Source organism: Adiantum capillus-veneris, chromosome 11 (genome assembly GCF_014529385.1).
Source record: "Adiantum capillus-veneris isolate H3 chromosome 11, ASM1452938v2, whole genome shotgun sequence".
Lineage (NCBI taxonomy): Eukaryota > Viridiplantae > Streptophyta > Polypodiopsida > Polypodiales > Pteridaceae > Adiantum > Adiantum capillus-veneris.
In genome coordinates, this window is record NC_140941.1 from 100,947,226 (window position 1) to 100,971,362 (window position 24,137).

At 42.9% G+C, this 24,137-nt stretch overlaps 1 protein-coding gene and 1 pseudogene across 5 annotated transcripts in view; one reads left to right on the forward strand and one right to left on the reverse strand.

The window, feature by feature from the left end:
- The window catches only part of LOC147447729 (uncharacterized), a 188,635-nt gene that overhangs the window by 132,990 nt on the left and 31,508 nt on the right, over positions 1-24,137 (reverse strand). For all 5 annotated transcript variants that reach the window (XR_015189634.1, XR_015189635.1, XM_086523446.1 and 2 more), the window contains exon 2: positions 23,177-23,623. Coding sequence is in view for 3 of the 5 variants with exons in the window: in XM_086523446.1 (XP_086379572.1) it covers positions 23,177-23,623 (447 nt within the window). In the remaining 2 variants the exon portion in view is untranslated. The remainder of the gene's footprint in view (positions 1-23,176; positions 23,624-24,137) is intronic.
- LOC147447732 (uncharacterized) lies at positions 11,540-12,697 on the forward strand (annotated as a pseudogene).

Below are 24,137 nucleotides of genomic sequence, written 5' to 3' on the forward strand. Positions count from 1 at the left end.
ATTGGGAACATGCTTCTTGGCTGAATTTTTCTTGCCTGATGCTGCCTTGACGCCAGTGTTAAATTCACAATCTTCTCCCTTGAGCAAACCATTGCCAGTGTTTGCTACCTCGATGAGTTGCGTCAAAGTAGTGACTTTTGTCTTCGTACAGTACTTTCTCAATCCCTTAGGTAGGCCACAACAGTATTTTTCAATCTGTTCTGTCAATGGCACATACCTATAGGAAGTTACTGGAAGTAGAGCTTTCCAAAACTTCCGATTGTAATCATCCAGATTTCTGCAAGTGGCAGCATTAAGCTGGTGCCATTCTGTCATGACATCTGCTTCAAAGTCATCAGTTAACCATGCTGCTGCAAAAATCTGCTTGAAGTAAATCCATGTGGACGGAGCTTGCCCTTGAAGCAATAAAGTTGTCCACCATTGTCCCGCATTCCCTGTCAAGAAAGTGGCTGCCTTGCGGACCTTTGAAGCCTCTGTAAAGTTTCCCCCTGCATAGGCCTTGTCAAACTGCTGGAGGAATGAGAGAGCCTTCTTCCTGTCATCAAACCCTGTAAAGGTCGTGAAAGACACACCTTTGCCACCTTCTTTGTACGGAGTTGGCCTCTCCAACGGCGTCAAATTGTCATATGGAAGTGACTGAAACATGGGAACACTATTAGGGTTCATCAATGTTCCTTGGCCGCTATTAACTTGACCTGGAACTGCCATATTTGGCTCATGATTTGTAATTCCAGCCATACCAAAATTTGCCTGGGACACCCCAAATTGGCCCTGAGTGCTCTGAAAACCTGGTAGCATGCCCGTGACACCATACATGGGGTTAGGCATCATCGTTTGAGCACCCCCGAACACTATTCTTGGCATGTAAAACTGATTTCCAGATGCATGACCAGCCATGCTCTCGAATACCGATCCACCTCCAAAATAGCCAGGGTGTACTGAAGGTGGTGGGAAGACCTGTTGCATAGCCTGTAAGTTGTTTCCTTGCCCATTAGAACCAGCTATAGGCTGCTGAAAGGTGGCGGGCTGAACTGGTACAGCTTGAAAGACTGGCATCTCAGCCACCTGTTCTTGCACCTTAGGCACAGGTTGTGGAGACTGCATGTTCTCCGTCAAGTGTACAGGTGTTTCCATTGACTGTGCAGTATGAATCACCTGTGCTCGAGCCTTAACGGGCTTTTGAATATGATCCAGTGACCCAATTTGCTGAGACGGAACAGGAAGTTGCAGAAAGGCAAAAAACCTCGGATTATGCATTACTTGTGTGAACATAGCCACAACAGTAGCCAACTGGGTCCTGGATATATCGTCATCCGTCTGTGGTGGTCTTGAGGACTCACCCACTTCATGTGTCTGTTGACCCTGTGAAGAGGAAACCTCTTCAGTCACATCATCTGGTCTGTCAACCATAATTGCTATTCCCTGTGTCTGGTCTATGATCCCCTGTGTCTTCAAGCCTAAACTGACCAAGGCTCACTTCTATGGGAAAAAGTGATTTAATCCCGTCGATAGAACCATGTAACCAGCCTGTTCAATCCAAAAAGGGCGGTAGACTTTACTTCAAACCTTGATTTAGCTTTCACCCATTATTAGTCATCTATTATACCTACGCTATAGTGACACAAGAGAGAGGAATGGGATACAGATGCTAAAATGCACCTGTACGAGAAGACCGACACCAAATTGGCCCCTAACTTAGGCGCCCCTTTCGGTATTTCTTTATTGTTTAAAAGAGGGAATAAACGCTGTGGTTCTTTCCAAGCTGCCCCGCACAACCTTGGCTGAATTTTGACTATACTGGCCTGATTTCAGCAACATAATTGTATTAGAACCCTTCACGGTCAGTATTCCCACGCATTAAATGACTTTCCCGACGCATACGGGCACTTTGCAAAACCTGGCGAGAATCTGCAGCACGCTGAATTCTCTGTTTTCAGCCCCGAAAATGCGCCAGATCACCTGTACAGCGGTCCCCTTGCGTCCCCAAACCTCCTGGGGGTATTAGGGTCCGTTTAGGGCCAAAACCCTAAACCTGCAAAAATACACAGCAGGCTGTAATTCACTGTTTCGGGCTCCGTTTCGCGTGCCGGTCGCATCCGTAGCAAGTCCTCGAGCTCCCGCACCTGTAGGGCTACTTGCCCTTTGAATCGGACGAGATTTCTGGCGTGAAACCTCTCCGAATTCACATGTACCTGCGGGGGGATTAGTCGCTAGCTAATCCAGTACCTGTGCAAGAGGCTCTTGCCTCGGCAATCGCGCATGAACCCACACAACTGTACATTGGTCAAATGAAGAGCCCACTAGAGGGGCATAACATACTGCCAAAGGGGAGAGAGAGGGCAGTGCGTAGCGTGCAGGGCATCACTCCTGGCACCGCACTGTGCATAAGAGGGAAAGCAAGCACTCCATAGCTCTTAACCTGTGACAAAAACTGAAAATGAGGCTCTCCCCCTCCTAAATTCAGCGCCAACTCTTGTTGCATGAGGCAAGTGCACCAGAAGGTGCCACTTGGCACATTTATAAGCATTTTCCCGTTTCGGGGTTGCCCTCTAAAAATATCCCAACCGGTTGCCCAGTTGACTTCACGGCAGAGTAAGAAAATGTTCCCCTTGTCATTCCGGAGGTAATGACGTCAACACATTTTCAGGTCCAAAAATAGTAGTTCCCTAAATTTTAGGAGATGCTGCCATTGTATCTTTCTAGGTCATCCGACCCTCTTTGTACACTGCGGCCACATCCAGAACTGAAATGTAGCCTCTGTAGCAAAGGATTCCACTTTGGCTAGTCAATGACCCCACTTGGCTAACCATAGTCCTCGTCCAACCTTAGTGCTCTCTTGCCCTCAGGCCTGGACTCCCTCTAGACAGTTCCACACTAGCTATGCAATGCAGAGCAGTTAGATTTCCCGAGGGGTGTTTCCAAAAAGTGAAAGTAAATAGATAATAAGAAAAAAATCAACAAAAAGGATAGATAGTAGTCACACGCTGGTGACATAGTACTAACAATAATGTAAACATTTTTCCATACAATGTGAATGAAAGGATCATATAAATTCTCGTGATTCATGCAAACTACTTGACTATTCTAAAGATTAAACCTATACGAAAACATACACAAGCCGTGGTCAGTGGGGTACCAAAATTGAGAAGATTCGGATCGGGTAACAAGAGAAGCGACGTCTAAACACTCCTCAAGGCTCTCTTGTTGCTTAATTGGGGTTAGGATTGGAGCGACTACAAGCACACAAAACAACAACAAACCAAACAACCAAACCTAACAAAAGAAAAAGACACCACTTAATTATGGATACGAAGTAGAACGCAAATAGTATGTAGCGAAACAAGCAAAGAGAGGAATGCAAAATTGTCACACAAACAACAACAAATATATTCCTTCACAAACGAAGAGATTTTGAAAAGAGTAAAGTAGAAAGTACAAACCAATTTGAACAACTAGATCTTGACATAAAAGATTAGATGTTTCTAAATTTAGAAAAATTAGAGAGACAACACAACGCTTGATTTTATTGCCATTATATCATCGTCTTAGGGTTATGGAAGCCCTCTCACTGTATCACCCTCTTACAATTAGTCATAAGCGAACAATTCAACAAGCCCATTTAAACCACAAATCATGAAAGGACACAAATAATCTTGAGGACAAATTCATCTTATACAAGCCATTAAGCAAACTTACGGAGTTAATTTTGAAGAGAAGAAGCGTAGCCGTTGTTCACAATTGCACCATAAACTATCAATCTTATTTATGAACAAGTGAAAGCTACAAATGTGATTGAGAGTAGAGCATCATTCGATTCCTCTCAATAGCTTAAAAATATCTCTACGCACATATGAATATAATGTGATAGAGAGCTCTCAAAGCTTACAAGCTCCTCACACAACTAGTGTTGGAAAGTGCTATGTTATGTATGTAATGGATCTATTTTACAAAGAAGAAAAGGACTCTTTTTATGTTCCGATTATGATTAAGTATAATCAATTTTATTAAGGAAAACACAGATTATTATTTTTTTTGTTTGAATTTCAAGCAAAAGTGGGTCTCTCTTATCCTTTTGAGTCACATGAATGTGGAGTAAGGAGAGAATTATTGAAGTTGAAAGAAAAGAGGTTTAAATTAATAACTTGAGAGTACTTACTTTAATGGATAGTAGAGAATGCATTTTTTTACCACAAGGTAAGTGATTTGTGTTAATAATCACTAGGAATTTAGTGGTACAATTTACAATGGTTAGAATAAGTTTGATCGTAAAAGGAGTTGATCAATGAAATGGACGTCCTTGAGATAGTAAAGCGTTGAAGAAGCTTCGACTTACCTTGTGTAGATTGTCAAGAATGACTATCAATCCTCCTCTTCTTCTTCTTCTTCTTCTTCTCTTTTTTACCATTCGTTCCCGATGTCGATCACCAATTATGAAAATGAAGATTCGGTGACGAGATTCTTTAACTTTGCAAGGGTTAAGCATGGCCTACATGTTGGATTTTATGTACATAGAGAAGAGGTAAGATAAAATTATGATTTAGAGTTAATAGAGAGAGACATAGATATAATGTTTATACATGTAGAGTTCATATAAGAGATATGGAGATGAGAGGGAAGGTTAGTGGTGAAGAAGGCGAAAGAAACTATCGAAGGTGCATGTTTGAGTAAAGGATAAAGAGGAATGAGTGTGTGTATGTAGAAGTGTGAATGAAAGTGAAAGAAAACTAAGGTGACTTGTGAGAAAAAGTGGACAGACTGTGGTCCACCATAAAATTCATATCTCACCGATGATAGCTCTAAAAATTATCAAAAAATTTGAGGTAATTATTCAGATTTTGGGCTACATTTTGTTTGTCACTTCTTCAAATTCTGAGGAAAGATAGGCTTCAAAAATCTCATCAAAATGTCTCTTTTTTTCCTATTGCAAAAGTCTTTAGTGCCCATCTCTTTGTTGAATTTCCACAATGCATCCAATAGTGAGCTTTCCATGAGTCATATCACGATACAAAGCATTCAAGTTATCTTTACACATGCATGGAAGAGATCATTGGTAAATAAAAAAATATATACATAATGACAGTAGTGTATAAATTATTCATGGACTTAAGCTTAATGAGCATATAGTGTTTCAATTATGAGTACAAAATAAATAAAAAATAGAAGAATTATGGATATGGAAAAAGATATTGGAATCATATGATATGGTTTCTCTTTTGTATTATCTTCGGTGAAAGAAGAAAAAGTATAAAAGTAAATGAAAATCATATAATAAAAGTGACTAAGGGAGTAAAAATCATTTTTTTATTTTCACAAGGGTGAGAATGGAAATGCGAAAGTGATTTGTATAAAAGGAAAAAAAATATGAAATTAGAGGATGTACATATTGACAAAAAATATACTTATAGTGCAAGAATATGACATAAAGAGTACATATGTTTAACAAATACACATAGGAATAAATATTTAAAAATACCAAAAAATATAATTAAAAATCCCTATATTTAAGCTCTATATACAATGAGATATTTATCCATAAATGGGTCATAATATATTTTTCTTTTTCTTTTTATTTTTATTTTTTGGCTCAACTAGCCCAATGAATAGCTAGCCGAATGTTTTTTTAGAAGTTATTGGGAAAGTCTCCTAACTCACACACGACTGTGTATAGTGAAAGGGTGAGAATAGCCATAATGTTTGAGTGATTTTGATAGAGTGAGGTGCAGCATGCTGGTATGGGGAGATGACATCATAGTTTCAATTACACAGATTCAGCATGGATAGACTGTCCCCCTTTCAATACTCATTGGATGCACCCTCTTTGACCTTTATATAGTCTAAAATCACCAGGCCCATTCGGCATGACCTGATTCAGCTTGATACTAGGACGACTTGGATACAGCCGGCAAAGAAGTTGGACACGAAGATGGCTTTTTAAAGAGCATCTTCTCCAGATCACTGAGGATGGTTTTGTAACGAGGCCCAGATACATAGCATCCACTTATCTCATGGGATACGATGTGCTATTGACCAGATATGTATATCTTCACACGAAGATGGCTTTTTAAAGAGCATCTTCTCCAGATCACTAAGGATGGTTTTGTAACGAGGCCTAGATACATGGCATCCACTTATCTCATGAGATACGATGTGCTATTGGCCAGATATGTACATCTTCACACCAGCTTTAGGTGGAGACTCACAGATAAAGAGGAGTAACAACAGAGGCCCAGACATGTCTCCTATGCCATATGGAGCCTGAGACAAAGTTGCACTACATGTGCCACTATCCAGTATACTATGAGATACAAGGTCGCTTTCATTGTGCATTCAGAGAGCGCTTTGGACCACTTTCTAGAGTTGTGAGGTATGAGGACCAGAGAAGTCTGGGACTGTGTTTACTCGAGCTGCACCAACAAAGAGATAGCCTGATAAGAGGAGAGACTAGCCAATCTCAGAGACGGATCACAAACTTCTCTAGAGCAGATCCCAGGGAGACGGAGAAGCAAATACCAGAGGAGAGCTCACACGCTTCTCACATCAGAGATACACTGATTGATTACACAATCGAGCTAGGAAATTCCAGACGCCAACGACTACGGAGAACTACACATCATCCACCAAGGCTATATTAGAGGATTCAGATCACCCTGACCCTCCATGCACAACGCCCAATCAGATTACTGACCATAGAGGAGATTGATAAGATATGTCACTGACCGATGATGGATATCCTGTGATGAAGATGAGGATTATACATCGTACCCATTTTTGTATTAGCTATTATGTCATCCCTTGTATCAGCTTTTGTATCAGATATTGTATCGGTCTTCCTTCACTACATCGACCCCTACTCTTAGTCTATACAGTCCCAGCTACCTGCTTAGCTCCCATTCAGCAGTTAGGATTTTATAGTATCTTTTTTCAGTACATTTTTATTCTTGGTACCCAAACATTGTAGTAGATTCACCATGTTGCAACTTTTTGGTCTCATAGGTTATTTTGGCCTTTTGAAGACGTTAATAGAACATTTCATTTTATTTCATTTCTCTCTCTCTCTCTCTCTCTCTCTCTCTCTCTCTCTCTCTCTCTCTCTCTCTCTCTCTCTCTCTCTCTCTCCTTCTTTGTGTGTGTGTGTGTGTGTGTGTGTGTGTGTGTAAGAACCACAAGTGCAGCTTTCAAGCAGAGAGGTAGCCTCAAGCAGAAGATTAGCTTCTCAAGGAGAGCGCCAGCTTCTTAAAGGGCGCGACTTCCCAAAATGGACTCCCCTATTGGCTAATAAGATGAGCAAAGCAACTTTCACAACGACCAACAAGCGACTCACCGTTTTCGAGGAGGAGAGGAAGGCTTGGAGGAAGGACATGGACAAGTGGAGGAACGAAAAATCAGCCATCCTCAAAGAACGAAATGCGACGAGGAAAGAGATCGACGCACTCAAGGCCGAGGTTGTCTCTCTTGAGATCGTTCAACATCTTAAGAGGGACAAATCGTCGAGGTGGAGGAAGCAATGAAAGAGGAGCTCACAAAAGCCATCGCCGAGACCATCGAGATGAAGACAAAAGCCATGTCCGAGTCCATAGAAGGGAAGAGGGAAGCCAACGAGGGATGGGTGGATGTAGTACGTAGAAACCTAAGAAGTCAAAGAGGAAACCCAAAATGGTCAGCACCTCCTTATACAAACCACAATAGAGAAGAAGACACAAGCACGACGTCTCAATGTGCGAGTGACGGGCATCATGGAGACACATACCTCAACCCCCAAAGAAGACGCCAAAGAGCTTTGCCTCAAGCTCGGATACAAAAACTCCTTCCCGTTCCCTTAGACATGGAGAGAGAGAGGAAGGACACCACCAAAAAGAGCGCTCTCATCCTCCAGTTTCTCAATGAGGTGGAGAGAACCACCTAGCATTGCATGTACTACAAGAGCCGCTCATATACCTTGACGATGATCTCACATGCAAGGAGATTGAGCATCGATCGGCTGAATTCCTCGAGTACTACACGCCCACAAAGAGGGCAAGAGTGCCACCTACAGAGATGGTCATGAAAAATAGGGGTAATTTGTTGACAAAGGAGCGGACTCGATTCACTCTCGCTGAATTCGGGGATCTAACGGAGTAGACTATGCTAAACCAAATGCGTTCAAATAAAGTTCCAAAATCTGAGGAGTATCTGTTAGGTCCTCCTCCTCCATCCACTTCGCATCCAATGTGGAATAGTTCTTGAATTTAACCAAGAATTGCCTAATCACTTTCCCTTTCATCTTTCTTTCCTTGTGTGCCAAAATCTGTTTTGGAACGAGTATGTTTTCCCTTTCCTCCACTTCGGGTTGCTCATGAGGCTCCCCATCAACCTGGCACATCACCTTTAAAAGGTTTCAAGAGATTCACATGGAATGCATTGTGAATCTTCCAAGTATCGGGTAGCTTGAGTCTAAAGAAGATATCATTTATCGTTTCTTTTATCCGGAAAAGGGCCATAATATCTCATGCTAAGCTTTGGAAAAAGCCGCTCCTTTCCTTTTCGATTTCTTCGGCGTGCCTTCTCAAAAAGTAAGAGCACCCAATTGTCTTCCTTTAATTTCAAATCTCGTCGATGTCGACCTACACCTTCTTATGTCGTTCTTAAGATTTCGCTAAAGCCTCCCGGACCTTGGCAAAAGCAGTGTTCAAGTCCCTCGTGAACTGGTCGACTTCAAAAGACTCATCTTTAATACTAAGGAAGGGTGGAACCTTCGGAGCACCTTCAATGATCTCAAATGGCGCCTTCCCCGTCGAAGAGTGAATCATGTTTTTGTAGGCAAATTCCACCAAGGGCAAAAAAAATTCCCATTGAGTCTTCTAATCAGAGATGTAAGACTTCAATAAATACAAAACAACTGAATTTGCAATCTCAAATTGCCCCTCTGTCTACGGGTGGATGATGATGAGAACTAAAAACCGTGTGTTAATGTTCTCCCAAATAGCCCTTCAAAACAAACTCGTGAATCGGGGATCTCTGTCGCGGAGACTATTGTCTTAGGCATGCCATGTAGGCGAAAATTGTGGCATGATGTAGTCGAAATTGTGGCTTGACTGGCTTGACTGTTCTCTTCACTAGAATGAAGTGAGCTTGCTTGCTAAATCTGTGGATGACAATCCAAATGCCATCATGCGCACTCTGTGTTCGGGACATCAAAAATGAACTCCATTGCAATACTTTCCCAGGGGCGGGTCGGAATGGGTAAAGGTTGTAGTAATACTTGTGCCTTATGCATGTCAAACTTGACTTTCTAGCATACTAAACAATTGCGAACAAAGTTGTCCACATTCTTCTTGAGTCTCGGCCAAAAAAAGTAACGCTCCACACCTTTCAAGGTGGTGTCGATGTCGCGGTGACCCGTAAAAGGTGGACAATGGCACTCAATCAAAACCTTTCCCTTAACGGCTGTGTGACGCACAACATCGTTTTCTTCATCAAGTAGCCATCCCGTTGTCGTGCCGTGGCATGTACATAGTGTGAAGTAAAAACATTCACCTCACTTTTCAAACTTCTCGATGCATCGAAAGAAAAGTAATCATGTACATATTGTGGTATATGTTGAAGCGGCTATTGCAGTCGCTATCATGTATATACCTATCCGGGGAGTCGTGGCCCTGGATATGGCGTCTTTGCGTGCTTTCCCACTTGATAAGATTGCTAATTTGGTTTGGCAATGTACATATTCCAAGTGTTTCATGGTGACACACTCATCTCGCCTATAAAGACTGATGCGGACAAAAACTGCCAAAAATAGCAGCTAACAGGCGTCGTTGCAGGGTTGCATGGAAAGTGACCCAAAATGGTACATTGATGAAAAATGATGCTTATCTATTCTTTTTATGCTTATGCGAGTGATCCCACAAATTTAGGGATTTTTTTGACTCCATTTGGGATTTTTCGTATCAAAAATGGCATCCTTTGGGTCAAAAATGAGCTGAAAGTGGCTTAGTTTTGATCCAAAGTGGAAAAATGGCCCAAAAATTGACACATCAGCTGAGAATGCCGTGGGTAAGAGAGGGATGTTTTTTACAAAAAAAAAAAAACCAGCAATTTTGTTCTACTGTGTAATTGCTTCCATGGTTGCTCAATCTATGTATAGGGCAGTTCCGTCTCTTCGTAATCTCGTATATAAGCTTGTGAGGGAGTGAATAGGGTTTCCCCTTATCAAAATGGTGTGTGGGCTTCACTTTAGAAGCTCTTAAATCTCTGCAAATTCAGAATATGGTCGCCATGAAGGTGAAAGCTCGAGTATTCCTTTCAACCGTTTCACGTTACGACTATGTAATTGGGGGCGAGGCTACATGATACCATGAAAGAGGTTTGGGTTTTGATTGAGATTTGTGCTTGTATGAGCATTGAGGTCTCATGGCTGAAACTTTGGTGTTTTTAAATAGTCTTTTTAAGTGAAATTGAATGTGGTTTGGTGATCCTCTTATCATAATCTCAACTACGAAAACAAACAATTTCCAAGCACGATAGGAAAGAGGGTTTGTGACTTTGTTGTCACGAACGCTCTTAGATGTTCTCTCACCCTTAGAAAGAGGGTTGGTGATTCTCCATAAACTCTTTTTCACAAAATGTTTGTGACTCTCATCACGAACTCTCACAGCCAAAGGTTTTGCACCTTCCCAGCTAGACCGTACACATTCCGACATTTCTGGTGAACCCGACACGAAGCAGCAGGGGTGAAGAGTTGTGATGATATAAATTTGGATGTACATGATGTGGTTTTAGCAAGGGATATCAAATATAGAGTCAAAAGCTAACCAAAGTGATGCAGATGGAAGAAGCAGTGGAGATTGCATTGGGTGCAGTGTATGAGAAATGTAATGTCTTTGAGGGTTATGACCCAAGAGGCCTTCTTGAGTGCTATGCAATGGAGATGAGGGTTCATGGGGTTCCTGAAAGATTGATATTATGTCCTTTCAACAATTGGTGGCTCCAGATTTCTATTAGCAAGTACAAGAGATTAGAAAGGAATGTGGAGACAACTGGGATGCTTTTTCAAATGCTTTTACATAAGAAACCTTAAGCTTTATGGAATGGGAAATGGAGTGCATTGCTTCTACAAAAGTAGTTGTTTTGCAGGATGTTGAAAGTAACAAATTGATACAAGAACCATGCTATACAATTGATCGCAATCAAATTCATGAAAAGCTGGAATCTATAATAGATGAGTGCCTTCAACAGGACAAAACATTGTTAAATGCAAAAGATGAGGATGTAGTCAAAGCTATTTATGCAAAACTTGGTGTTTCAGTTTTGGCACATGAGAACTGTGCTTCCTTGTGTGATGCTATGGAGTTTGCACATAGATCTATGGTCGAAGATACTATGGATGGCACTCAATCTGCAAAAGATGCTTATGTGAGCTCAATTTCTATTGGAAATTCACTGGAAGGGGTTCCTTTTTGTGATGCTTACAGTGCTTTTGGTGAATTGGTTATTGAAAAGTTGTCATGTTGTGAAGAAAAGGGTGATAAATGTGGTAGAGCATGGATTTCGCCAAGGACATGTAAATATGCAAAACGATATGACCCAGGATGACATAGAGTATTGTGATTTGGAATTCGGTTCATGCTTCAAAGAGGTTCACAAATCTCCAAATGAAGATAATACTTTTTGTGATGCCAATGCTCTTCAATGTGATAAATATGCTTGTGGATTGGTAGATGAGATGTATTTCAAAGTCGTAGGCTCTTGTTTGGAGGGGGTGCAAGTTGATATGCAACCACCTTCTTCTACCAATGAGTGGAAGGGTTACGATGATGAAATGGAAAAAGAATTGACTTCTATCTTTGTGAAGCATGTTGATTTCTGTGAGATTGAAGTACAAAGGTACTTGAAAGAGGGTTTAATGGTAGAGAAAAAGTGTGAAGGAAATATGGCCTATATGCATACCACATATGATGAGGATCCACTGCAGCATGGGATATGCTCTCAAGAGGGTCCCATTGAAGAGGATCTCATGTATCTTCTGGATGAAGCTTTGGATGGTTTCCATGCTGCATACAACAAGGGTTCTAAAAGATATCAATCATGTCATGAACTGGGACAACATGAACATGAGGACATGGAGCTTATGGCTCTTTTGGATGATGCTTTGGAGGAATTTCAAACTCCTTATGATAGGGGTTTTCAAAATTACGATGAGGTATGTGACCTACAAAAAGAAGGAGATGAGCATGAGGTAGATCTTATGATATTCTTGGATGAGGTTTGACAAGATTTCATGCCTCTAAGAGAAATTATGCATCTAGCTTATGAGGCACCAAATGAGGTAATGGATAATATGGAGCTTGATGATTCAGGGATGCATGCTGAAATTTTGGATACTAGAGGGGGTGATGCAAATTCACTAGAAATTCATGGTATGTGCCATATGTGGGACTTTCTTATGTTACCATATGACCCAGGAGGACATTATGATGCTTATGGTCTTTGTTGGTGTACTTATATGCCATTTGATAGAGGGAAATGCTTTGATGTTCTTGATGTATGTCCCTCTAACTTTATGCCTATCAATCCAAGGAATGCATTAATTATCATATGGTTGTGCTCTTATAACAAAAATACTGTATGCTTTCCTGATGATCCAGGTGGGAACTATGTGCTTATTGTGTCTCTCATTGGATGTTTACAATCAAGGCGTATGCAAACAAAGAAGCAATCAAGCTGACACATACCGGAGGATGTGCAGGTTTAGAGGGGGTGGATGTCGTGTCGTGGCACGTACATAGTGTGAAGTAAAAACATTCACCTCACTTTTCAAACTTCTCGATGCATGGAAAGAAAAGTTATCATGTACATATTGTGATATATGTTGAAGCGGCTACTGCGGTCGCTATCATGTACATACCTATCCGGGGAGTCGTGAGAGAGAGAGAGAGAGAGAGAGAGAGAGAGAGAGAGAGAGAGAGAGAGATGAAATGAAATTGTAATATTAACGTTTTCAGAAGGCCAAAATGACCTATGAGACCAAAAGGTTACATGTGGTGAATCTAACACCAAGTCTTGGTACAAAAAGTACAAAGAACTGAAAAGAAATTAGTAGGTAGGGGTGGGGTGAAAGCGATACAAAGGGAATACAAAGGGTGAGCTGATACAATGGAGTTCTCTGACAGTCGAGGCATCATATACATATACATCAATATCCAAAAGGCTATAGAGATTCAATGTCCTCCAAGGTAGGCACTCTGTCGGGACGGCTCCTATGTCGCGCCAGTATGGTATGGATCCTCTGTCGCAATCTGTGTCGATGTCGAGATGACCCCCTCATCCGTGGGCGACGGGACCGCCCCAACTCTATCGCCCGATCAAGCAGTATGCCTTTGGTGCCTCTGGTGTTGTTATGCTGTGGGGGCTGTTCGAACTCCTCTGTCTGTGACTGAAAGAAATCAATAATCTTCCACTGTCGCTGGATCTCTCTCATTGTGCCCCTCTTCAAGATCCTTTCTGTGTTTGTGAATCTCCAGTAAGTATAATCTGAGGCATCTCTGATCCTGGTATCTCACGACTCTAGAAAGCAAAACCCTCTCTGAATAGACGGTGAAAGCGGCCTCATATCTCATAGTATACTGGGCAGTGACATATGTAATGTAGCTGTCTCTGGCTCTATTTGGCACACCTGACAAATCCTGGACTCAGCGGGTACTCCTCTAAATCTGCCCGTCTCGATCTCTAGCTGATGTGAGGATGTGCGTATCTGACCAAAGCACATCGTATCCCGTGGGATAGATGAGTATCCATGTATCCTGATCTGATCACAAAACCATCCTCCGTGAGTTGGAGAAGATGCTCTCTATAGAGAGTCATCTTCATACCTAGCTCATGTGTAGGTTGTATCCATGTCCTCTGTGTATTCAACTGAATCAAGTCCTATCTGATGAGCCTGGTAATCTCTGCCCTAGTGAGGGAGATGGAGGGTACATCCAGAGAGTACCGAAATGGGGGTAGCCGATCCATACTAAAGCCATGTAACTGAAACCAAGATGCCATCTCTGCATACCAACATGATCTATCTCCTTGCAATGCCAGCTGTCGTGAAGACTCTAGTGCTAATCAAGCATATCTGTCTCTAGGGAGCCCAAGTGCTATGCATAAATGAAACTGATCGAGTGAGTGCCTCCACTGCCAATGGAGGAGCAGCGAGCTCTGCCCTAACAATGTCATGTGGTACTGAGGCCTTGGCCCTAATCATCCGAGAAATCATAGACACCAAGGGCTTCTGCATACATCTCCATCCATCAATCCTTCCAACTCTACTATGATGATCAACTGAGGGGCCCCATATCTCCACTCTGTACAGCCCGAAGTGACCAAAGTGTCAAAGAGCCAAAGCTTTGTCCGAGGTTCCTGGAACTAAGCCTGCGAACATATCCTCTTAAGTCTCCCCAATGCTGCATAGGTTCTGGTCAATCGCGTATCTGCTGCGCGCCTCAGGGAAAATACTGGACCATTGAAAACCGCCCCAAGATAAGTGTATGTATCTGCATACTCCACAGTCTCTCGACCATATGTAGAAATGGGGGCGGACCTCCTTACCCACTGCACTGTGGTGTTAAACACCATTACCTTGGTCTTACCAAGGTTCACAGACGATCCACTGTCCCGTGCAAATACATGCAATGCATCCAAATGACGCTGCATCCCCTCTAGAGAATCTGAGATCAGCACAATATCATCAACATATAATAGCAACGGAATCCATGTCCTTGCAAGCTGAGCACCTCTATCACCCTCTTTCTGTACATAATCTGAAAACTCATCTACATATATCCCAAAGAGAGAGAGAGAGAGAGAGAGAGAGAGAGAGAGAGAGAGAGAGAGAGAGAGAGATGAAATTGAAATGTTATATTAAATGTCTTCAAAAGGCCAAAATGACCTACGAGACCAAATTGATACAAGCTTGGTGGATCTAATACAATGTCTGGGTACAAAATAAAAATGAAAATGAAGTAAAGTGAAAACTAAAATCATCGTCGTGAATGTCCGAGGATGCCCGACATCGCGCGTTGTCCGAGAAAGTATTGCATCGATCGCTAAAGAGCATCACCGATGTCCGTCTCTGTAAATAGTCGTACTGGAGTCACCCATGTTGTGCTAGAATAGTCTTGATCCTTTGATGGAGCCTCCATCGATGTCGTGGTTGCGCTCGTAGATGTGGGCGTACTCTCTGTAGCTCAATGGCTGTGTCAACTAGGATACCTCTGGTATAGGTGGGCTCTGAAGTCTGCTATGAAGCTTGCTCTTCTGACTGTTGAGCCTCTGCTCTAAAGAAGTCAAGTGGTCTCCCTCTGTGAATGTCTCCCACTGCCTGATCTTCTCAAGAGACTCTCCCATTGTCTGCGCAGCTCTAGAAAAACAACCCGATGCATCTTTGATCCTGATACCTCATGACTCTAGCCAGCGGTCCAAAGCCCTCTCTGAATAGACGATGAAAGCCGCCTCGTATCTCATAGTATACTGGACAATGACAGATGTGATGTAACTTTGTCTCTGGCTCTATGTGACACAACTGGCAATTCCTAGCCTCTGCTGGTACTCTACCGGTCTCAATCTCGAACTGATGCGATGATGTGCGCATCTGACCAATAGCACATCGTATCCCATGGGATAAATGAATGTCCATATAGGCAGGTCTGATCACATATCCATCCTCTGTTAGTTAAAGAAGATGCTCTCTATAGGAAGCCATCTTTGTGCCCAACTCCTATGTTGGCTGTATCCATGTGCTCCTTGTATCAAGTTGAATCAGATCCTGACATATGAGTCTATTGATCTCTGCCGTGTGAGAGATAGGGAGGGTGCATCCAAGGAGTACTAGAACGGAGGCAGTCTAGTAGCTTTTCCTATGCACATATTGACTCAGAAAGGAGTCCCTTTCTCGTGGGGACCGATAGAGGTGATTGCCTTTCAGACACTCAAAGAAAAACTGACTACTGGACCAGTGTTGACTTTGCCAGACTTGCAAAAGTCATTCGAAGTATATTGAGATGCTTGTGGTTCTAGTCTGGGAGCGGTCTTAATGCAAGAAGGCCATGTGATTGCCTATGAAAGCCGATCGTTTTGAAGGCCAGAATTAAGAACATAGATTTATGAGAAAATTTTTGGTAGTGATCCATGCTCTTACTCAGTGGCGATATTACCTACTCAGAGCTGATTTCACGGTCTTCACTGATGATCAGAGTTTACGCTACTTCTTGTCACTGAAGCAGCTTTCAGAAAAGCAGATGCGGTGGGCTAACATCATGCGACAATTTCACTTCCAGATTGTCCATGTTCAGGGACAGAAAAACTTGGTGGCAAATGCATTGTCTCGGAAGCCCCTAGTCTTGGCTAATTCTGCGATTCATCATAGAAGCTTCGAGGATATGGTTGAAGGGGATCGGGGAGCACCACAGACGGAGAGTGAGAGAGAGAGAGAGAGAGAAGGAGACACACACGATGTGGGTGGGGAGACTCCAAAGAGTGAGCAGCCCCCTATACACTTATGCTATGTATAAGGTATACAAGTCAGTGGGCGCCCAGACTCTGGGCGGCCGGGCAAGGCACAGACGCCTATACCCCAACAACCTCCCACTTAAAGGCGACTCTGCCTTTAAGCAAGGGAACCTAGTCTAAAGACTACAAAAGGTGAGAGAAAACCGCTCTCAACCGATGCCCACTGGCTGGCTGTGATCGTGTGCATCCGGCTGTCCTGCTCCCGTGTAAGTCCATACACCACCAAACGTACCGCACACGTACTGCAAGTATGTACGCAATACCTGCATATCTCCCTCGTACACTATGCTATCATCAGTCAACAAACGACTGACAACCCCAACTGCAAATGCTCCCACTACAGCTGCGATATCCAGTCTCAAGATCAACATCTCATACATGAGACCACCGAATGCCGATGCAATGCTAGCGGGCCCTGCTAGCTCTACGGAGCATGTATCAACATATATATCCCTGGCAATAGGCATCTCTGACTGACAAGGCGTGTCAGCCACATGCATCTCCTGACTCTCCACAAAAGACGCATCAACCTGTCGTGCAACCTCAGAGCAAACCAGCTGCTCTAGATGTCTGCTGGAAGATATATCCTGCACAACTATATCCCCATGCTCACTGTCGAGCATAGAAAGGAATGACTGCATAATCGCTGACATCTCAGCCTCCTCTACAATCATCCACTGCAAATATGACCACTCAATCTACTGTGACTCACTAGAGCTCTCATGCTCTAACTCTGTATGCATAGACTCTTGCACAACGTCCTCCTGTCGTGACTCACTAGAGCAAGACCGCTCTACCTGTCTATCCTGCATAGAAGTATCTCGCACAACTGACTCTCTGCTTTGCTCAGTCACTAGCAAAGCATGCATGTCTGACTCTGTCACCTCTCTGTGTGACTGCTCAAGTCGTGCCCCAACTGTGTGCACAACGAGCTCACTACTCTGCACTCCATGCAAAGTATCCTGAAACCCATGAGCAAAAGAGACTCGCCTGCTCTCTCGCTCTCTACCTGGCTGCATGATCACAGAGACAACATCGTCTCTCTCGTGATCCACATGCAATGGGTAACCTGTACCACTCCTGGCACCTCTCGCAATCACTAGCGAACCCAAATGCATCACAAAATCTCGCTCTCGTAGCGAAATCTGACATCCACAATCTCTAAGCTGACCAATCGAGATCAGACTCACTGTCAAATCTGGTACATAGCGCACATGTCGTAACAAGTAAGATGCACCACTCGGTAATGACAGTCTCACATCTCCTGCACCTGCTATCGCATGCACCGATCCATCGGTCAAACGTACACTGCCAAGCATCCCGCTAGAATAGCTACAAAACCATTCACGATGCGGCGTGACATGAAACATAGCATCTGGGTCTAGCAACCACTGCGAAGGGAGTGCACTATCCACATGTATAGCATCTCGTGCATAGCTCAAGGTAAAAGTGACATCCCCGTCACTAGTATACTCTGACACTACATCTACATCAACTGTCAAAGCAACTGAGTCCATGGCATCACTACATACATCTCTGAGACTGCCATGTCTCCTACGATGTCGCATACGACGAAAACAGCGCCGTCTAACGTGTCCAGAATGACCACAATACCAACATGTCACCTGTCGGCGTGCTCGTGAATGTACATGTCTCACACGAGTCCGTGATGACTCAAATCTATCATACATATCATGTAATCTGAGCCAAAGTGCTCTCGAAGTAGTCTCATACATAACAAGAGCATATACAGATTCCACAAGGTGCAAAGAGAGCGTAGCTAGTGCCATCTCCTCTAGCTCCTGCCACTGATCGTCAGACATGTTTGAAGGTCTACCTGCATCACCACTCAATCGTCGATGCAACCTTCGCTGTGTCAATGCATCAAGCATACACTCTCTCCATGCCGCAAAGTCTGACCCATCAAACACGTGCATCTGTGAGAGGTCACAATCTGATCGATCACCTGTCTCTGCCATGAGCACAATGTAGCAAACTAGAAAGAAAAACCACCTCACCAACAACACCTGGAAACTGTCTACAAATATGGCCAGAAACACAATGTAAAACCTGTGAGACACACTCCAAAATAGAGCTCCCGCAATGTCAATACAAGCCTCACCTGCTCTAGTATCACACTGCAATCTGTGAGCTAATCACCAAGCCCACACTGTGCGGTATCGATGCATACACATGCACAAATCTCCCACCTGCAGAGAACACCGCACACAAATGCTGAGTGCAACCTGCAATCTCTACCTAGATCACATAAATGATACGCATAAAACTCCTGGGAAAATTTCGCCAGAGTTTCAACACACAATGGCTATCAACACAAAATAACCATTATCCTGCAAGCTCAATACAATGAGCAATCAATGCGCATCAAACTACACTCAACATACATGCATAAGCTCTGCAAAACTATGGCAAACAATGCTCGAGATCACAAGACTCTCCCACCTGAGAGTAAACCACTGTCTCAAGCAAAGAAAGATACACAACTCCTCACTCTTGCAAGAGAGGATACAAAAAACACAAAACTGTGTCCAAACTAACAAAACCTGTCAAAGTGAGAGTAAACACTCGATCACAAACTATGGCGAGAATCTGGGAAAAATCGGACAAAATTTCCCCTGAAAACTGAGCAAAAACTCAAGTACAATCTCTACCATAAACCATAACTCTACTCAATGCCAATGAGTAGAAATGCTAAAATGGCTCCACATTTTCACATACAATGGCAATCCGCACTCAACGTACATCAACGGAGTGACCGCGCATAAGCAAGCGCCAAAAGATTTGCAATCCGGAAACTTGATCAATGCGAAAACAATGCTCTCAAGAGAGCTCACCGGCACTTGAAAGTGCTCGCCAAAATGCATGTATAATGGGCATCAACCATGCGCCATAACCATATGCAAACCATCCGCAAAGGCCATGAATCCAAGCACAAAATCGTTGCCAAAGTATCCTGTGAAAACGAGTGAAAGAAGCTCCACCGGTGTGCTCCAAAAAAAACTGCGTCTCTCAAGAGACCGCTTCGGTGGTGTGTAAACGCCTCCGTACTTCGTTGCCCAAGTCTACCAAAAAACCCTCAAACCACAAGCTTAACACAAGCTGCAATTGCATCTTCAGCTCAGAATTTATGCACTCAACTTCAAGCATCCCCCGTGCTTCCAAAAGTGCATCAAACTCGCACACAATGCGACAATAGAAAATTTGGAATTTCTGTATACAGTCAGTCTGAGCTGAATATCAGCAAAACGGTGAGGAATTTGCAAAAAGTTTCTTCTGCAAAGTTGTAGACCACATCGAAACAGATGGGCAAAGCGGACAGACTTCTCAGATCTGCATTCTACAAGGAGAAAAACGAATCTGAAAACTGTGCTGCTGCGCACACAGTTTTAGGACAGCACCTTCACTTACACACAATCTTCCACACTCCTTTCTGAGCTTCCACAAGAGCATACATCACTCTCAACTGAGCTCATAAGCTCCCATTGCATTCTCACAAAGCTTCCAAGCTTTCTTAATCTCTCCACCGTCGAGAGAGAGCGAGCTATCGCCTCGAAGCTCTCAAAGCCGTCGTGCTCTCCGCTGTCACCATAGCTCTGATACCAATTGAAGGGGATCGGAGAGCACCACAGACGGAGAGTGAGAGAGAGAGAGAGAGAGAGAGAGACACACACGATGTGGGTGGGGAGACTCCAAAGAGTGAGCAGCCCCCTATACACTTATGCTATGTATAAGGTATACAAGTCAGTGGGCGCCCAGACTCTGGGCGGCCGGGCAAGGCACAGACGTCTATACCCCAACAATGGTTGATCAGTACGCCACCGATCCGGATTTTTCCAATGTATTCACTCGAATACAGAATGGAGAGGTAGTATTGGGATATTCCATACGGTGTCGGAATGTTTGCAGTCTAGCTGGGAAGGTGCAAAACCTTTGGCTGTGGAAGTTCGTCATGAGAGTCGCAAACACTTTGTGAAAAAGCGTTTTTGGAGAATCATCAACCCTCTTTCTAAGGGTGACAGAAAATCTAAGAGAGTTCGTGACAGCAAAGTCACAAACCCTCTTTATTATCGTGCTTGGGAATTGCTTGTTTTCGTAGTTGAGATTATGATAAGAGGATCACCAAACCACATTCAATTTCACTTAAAAAGACCATTTAAAAACACCAAAGTTTAAGAGGATCACCAAACCACATTCAATTTCACTTAAAAAGACCATTTAAAGACACCAAAGTTTCAGCCATGAAACCTCGATGCTCATACAAGCACAAATCTCAATCAAAACCCAAACCTCTTTCATGGTATCATGCAGCCTCGCCCCCAATCACATAGTCGTAACATCAAACAGTTGAAAGGAATACTCGAGCTTCCACCTTCATGGTGACCATTTTCTGAATTTGCAGAGATTTAAGAGCTTCTAAAGTGAAGCCCACACACCATTTTGATAAGGGGAAACCCTAATTCACTCCCTCACAAGCTAGATACAAGATTACGAAGAGGCGGGACTGTCCTACACAAGATTCAGGAACCATGGAAGCAATTACACAGTAGAACAAAATTCTAGTTTTTTTTTTTTTGTAAAAAACAACCCTCTCTCTCTTACCCACGGCATTCTCAGCTGATGTCTCAATTTTTAGGCCATTTTTCCACTTTGGACCAAACTAAGCCTTTTTCTGCTCATTTTTTACCCAAAAATTTCTATTTCTGATGCGAAAAATCCCAAATGGAGTCTAAAAAATCCCTAAATTTGTGGGATCACTTGCATAAGCATAAAAAGAATAGATAAGCATCATTTTCATCAAATATAACCATTTTGGGTCACTTTCCATGCAATCCTGCAACGGCACCTGTTAGCTGCTATTTTTGGTAGTTTTTTACCCGCGTCAGTCTTTATAGGCGAGATGAGTGTGCCACCATGAAACACTTAGAATATGTACATTGCCAAACCAAATTAGCAATTTTATCAAGTGGAAAAGTACACAAAGGCGCCACATCCAGGGCCACCTTACCAGATCAATGTCCTTTATACATGGTTTGTGGGATACAAATAATTGCCGATATACTAGATTGGCCCTCGAATCCTCTCGACAATTAGCAATGAAAGAAGATACATCATGCTGGTATGCGCAACTGTCCTCGTGGTTTCAAAGACACGGGTTCAGTATGGAAAGATTACCCCCCTTCCAATACTCTCTTGAGGCTCCATCACTGGCAATCACACGAACGGACATTAATAAAATCATCCGCCAAGATCTTATACAGTTGGACACCAAGAGGACATGGGTAGACCCTACACAAGAATTGGGCACGAAGATGGCCGACTATAAAGAAAACTTCCTACAGCTATTTGAAGATGGTTTTGTGATTCGCCCGAGCTACATGGATACCCTCCTGTCTCATGGTTTGAGATGTGCTATAGCTCAGATTCGTACATCCTCACACCAGCTGGAAATTGAACTTGGCAGATTTAGGGGAATCCCACCTGAGAGCAGAATTTGCAAGTTATGCGGAATGGAGCCGAAGACAGAATTACACTACATATGTCATTGCACCGTATACTATGAGATACGTGGGCGTTTCCATTGCCTATTTAAAGAAGGCTTTGGACCTCTAGATAGAGTCATGCAATACCAAGATCAAAGGTGCTTAGGCCTGTACCTACTGGAACTACATCGGCACAGGGATAATCTAATGAGAAGACAAAGAGCACTACAGCCTCAGAGGCAGATCACAGATTTCTTCGGATCGAGAGAAGCAAGAATGGAAGGAGAAGCAAGAGGCCAGCAGCGAGCACAAAGGAGTACCCACATTCATACCAAAGGCATCCTCATTGACATGGCGATCGAGCTTAGGAAATCGAGACGACCACGACCGAGATGCAAAAGCACACTTCACCGGAGGAGACTACAACAAAGGATTAGAAGCATTCTAGCCAAGACACCCAGAATGCTCCTAAGAAGTTTATCTGTATTTAGTTTTTCGCATTTATTTTCAGACATTGTAACAGATTCACCACTTTTGTATCAGTTTGGTCTCATAGATCACTCTGGCCTTTTGAAGACGTTAATACAACATTTCATTTCTCTCTCTCTCTCTCTCTCTCTCTCTCTCTCTCTCTCTCTCTCTCTCTCTCTCTCTCTCTCTCTCTCTCTCTCTCTCTCTCTCAGAGGTCATTTTGGCCTTTTGAAGACGTTAATATAACATTTCATTTCATTTCTCACACACATGCACAGATAGAGAGAGAATCTACGTATATCTTCAGCAGCCATCTGGTTGTGAAAATTCATGATACTCCAAAAGGTCTTCACCAAAAGCAACTGTAGGATAGACAGGACCCCACGGAGCATTTTTCAACCCTTTTACATGCTTCTCTATGCACCTCTTAAGTCCTTCAAATCTTATGCAGTGTACCACTGTGGTAAAGCAGCATAACACCACCACCTGACCCTGCCTATTGAATTTCATGCAACTTTATCTAAACTTGAAAGAACAGTGTGCAAAAAAGGACAAGCCGCTACAAGCATATTGTCTGAAAATCTCTTTATCTAAACTTGAAAGAGGACAGGGTGCAAAAAGGACAAGCTGCTACAAGCATATTATCTGAAAATTTCAATCGACTTTAGCTCAACAGGGCGTACCTTCTATGAAATCCGAAAAATCAATCAAGAACGCATTAATATGCTCTCTGTAGATGTAGCTAGCAATTCCAATACCACCCACTGCTCCTATCAGAATCAAACCTGCAACTATGGTCCCTCTTAAAGCTGTCTCGCCTAGATCACTTTCTCCTACAGCATCTTTTAAAGATTCCATGCCCTCTTCTTGGCTGATATCTAAATTGCTGTCAGTAGTGCTTGCATATGCATCTTTGAGCAAATTTGCACTGTTAGTGTCATCTTGATTGTCATAAGAGGGCTGTTGATCATCCACATCTTGCGCATTAATCAAAGGTTTCCTTCTGTCAAAATTTTCCACACTCTGGTCTGTATCACTAGTATTACTAGTATTTCCTTTTGGAGGCAAAGCTCGTGCCAGCTGCAGGCCCATCTTCCAACTCCATCTAAAATTTAGCTCCCTAAGATTATCTATAATATCCAATGAAACAACATGCATCAGTCACATATTGCAAGTTCGCAAGGTTTTCAGTCACAATCCAGAGTATACACTTTGACATCCAGTTCTGACTATATGTAGGATTCTTTTATGACACAAAACATGGACAGTTTCAACATGTGATTTTATAACCTAAAACAACATATCCTTTCTTAGAACTTATTACTCTCTCCCTTTTCTTCTTTTCTACACAAACATATAATAAAAAATCCAAGAGTCAAACCAAGACCATATCTTGGTTCTCAATCTGTTAGCTCTCCTAGCATCGTAGTGCGTCACGAAAATAGGAAGAGGAATCGCATCTCTACCTGAACTACATGAAGAAACAATATCATCAGGCGCCCTATCAGGCTCTAGACAACAAGGTGGTATAATTGCCACAGAAGAAGAAACGTCTAGAGGTGGACCCCAAAAAACAGAGTCCATGTGCTTGTAAACTTGTATACCTGGGTCCCGAGGAGAATCTCTCTGTCAAGAGAAGATGTC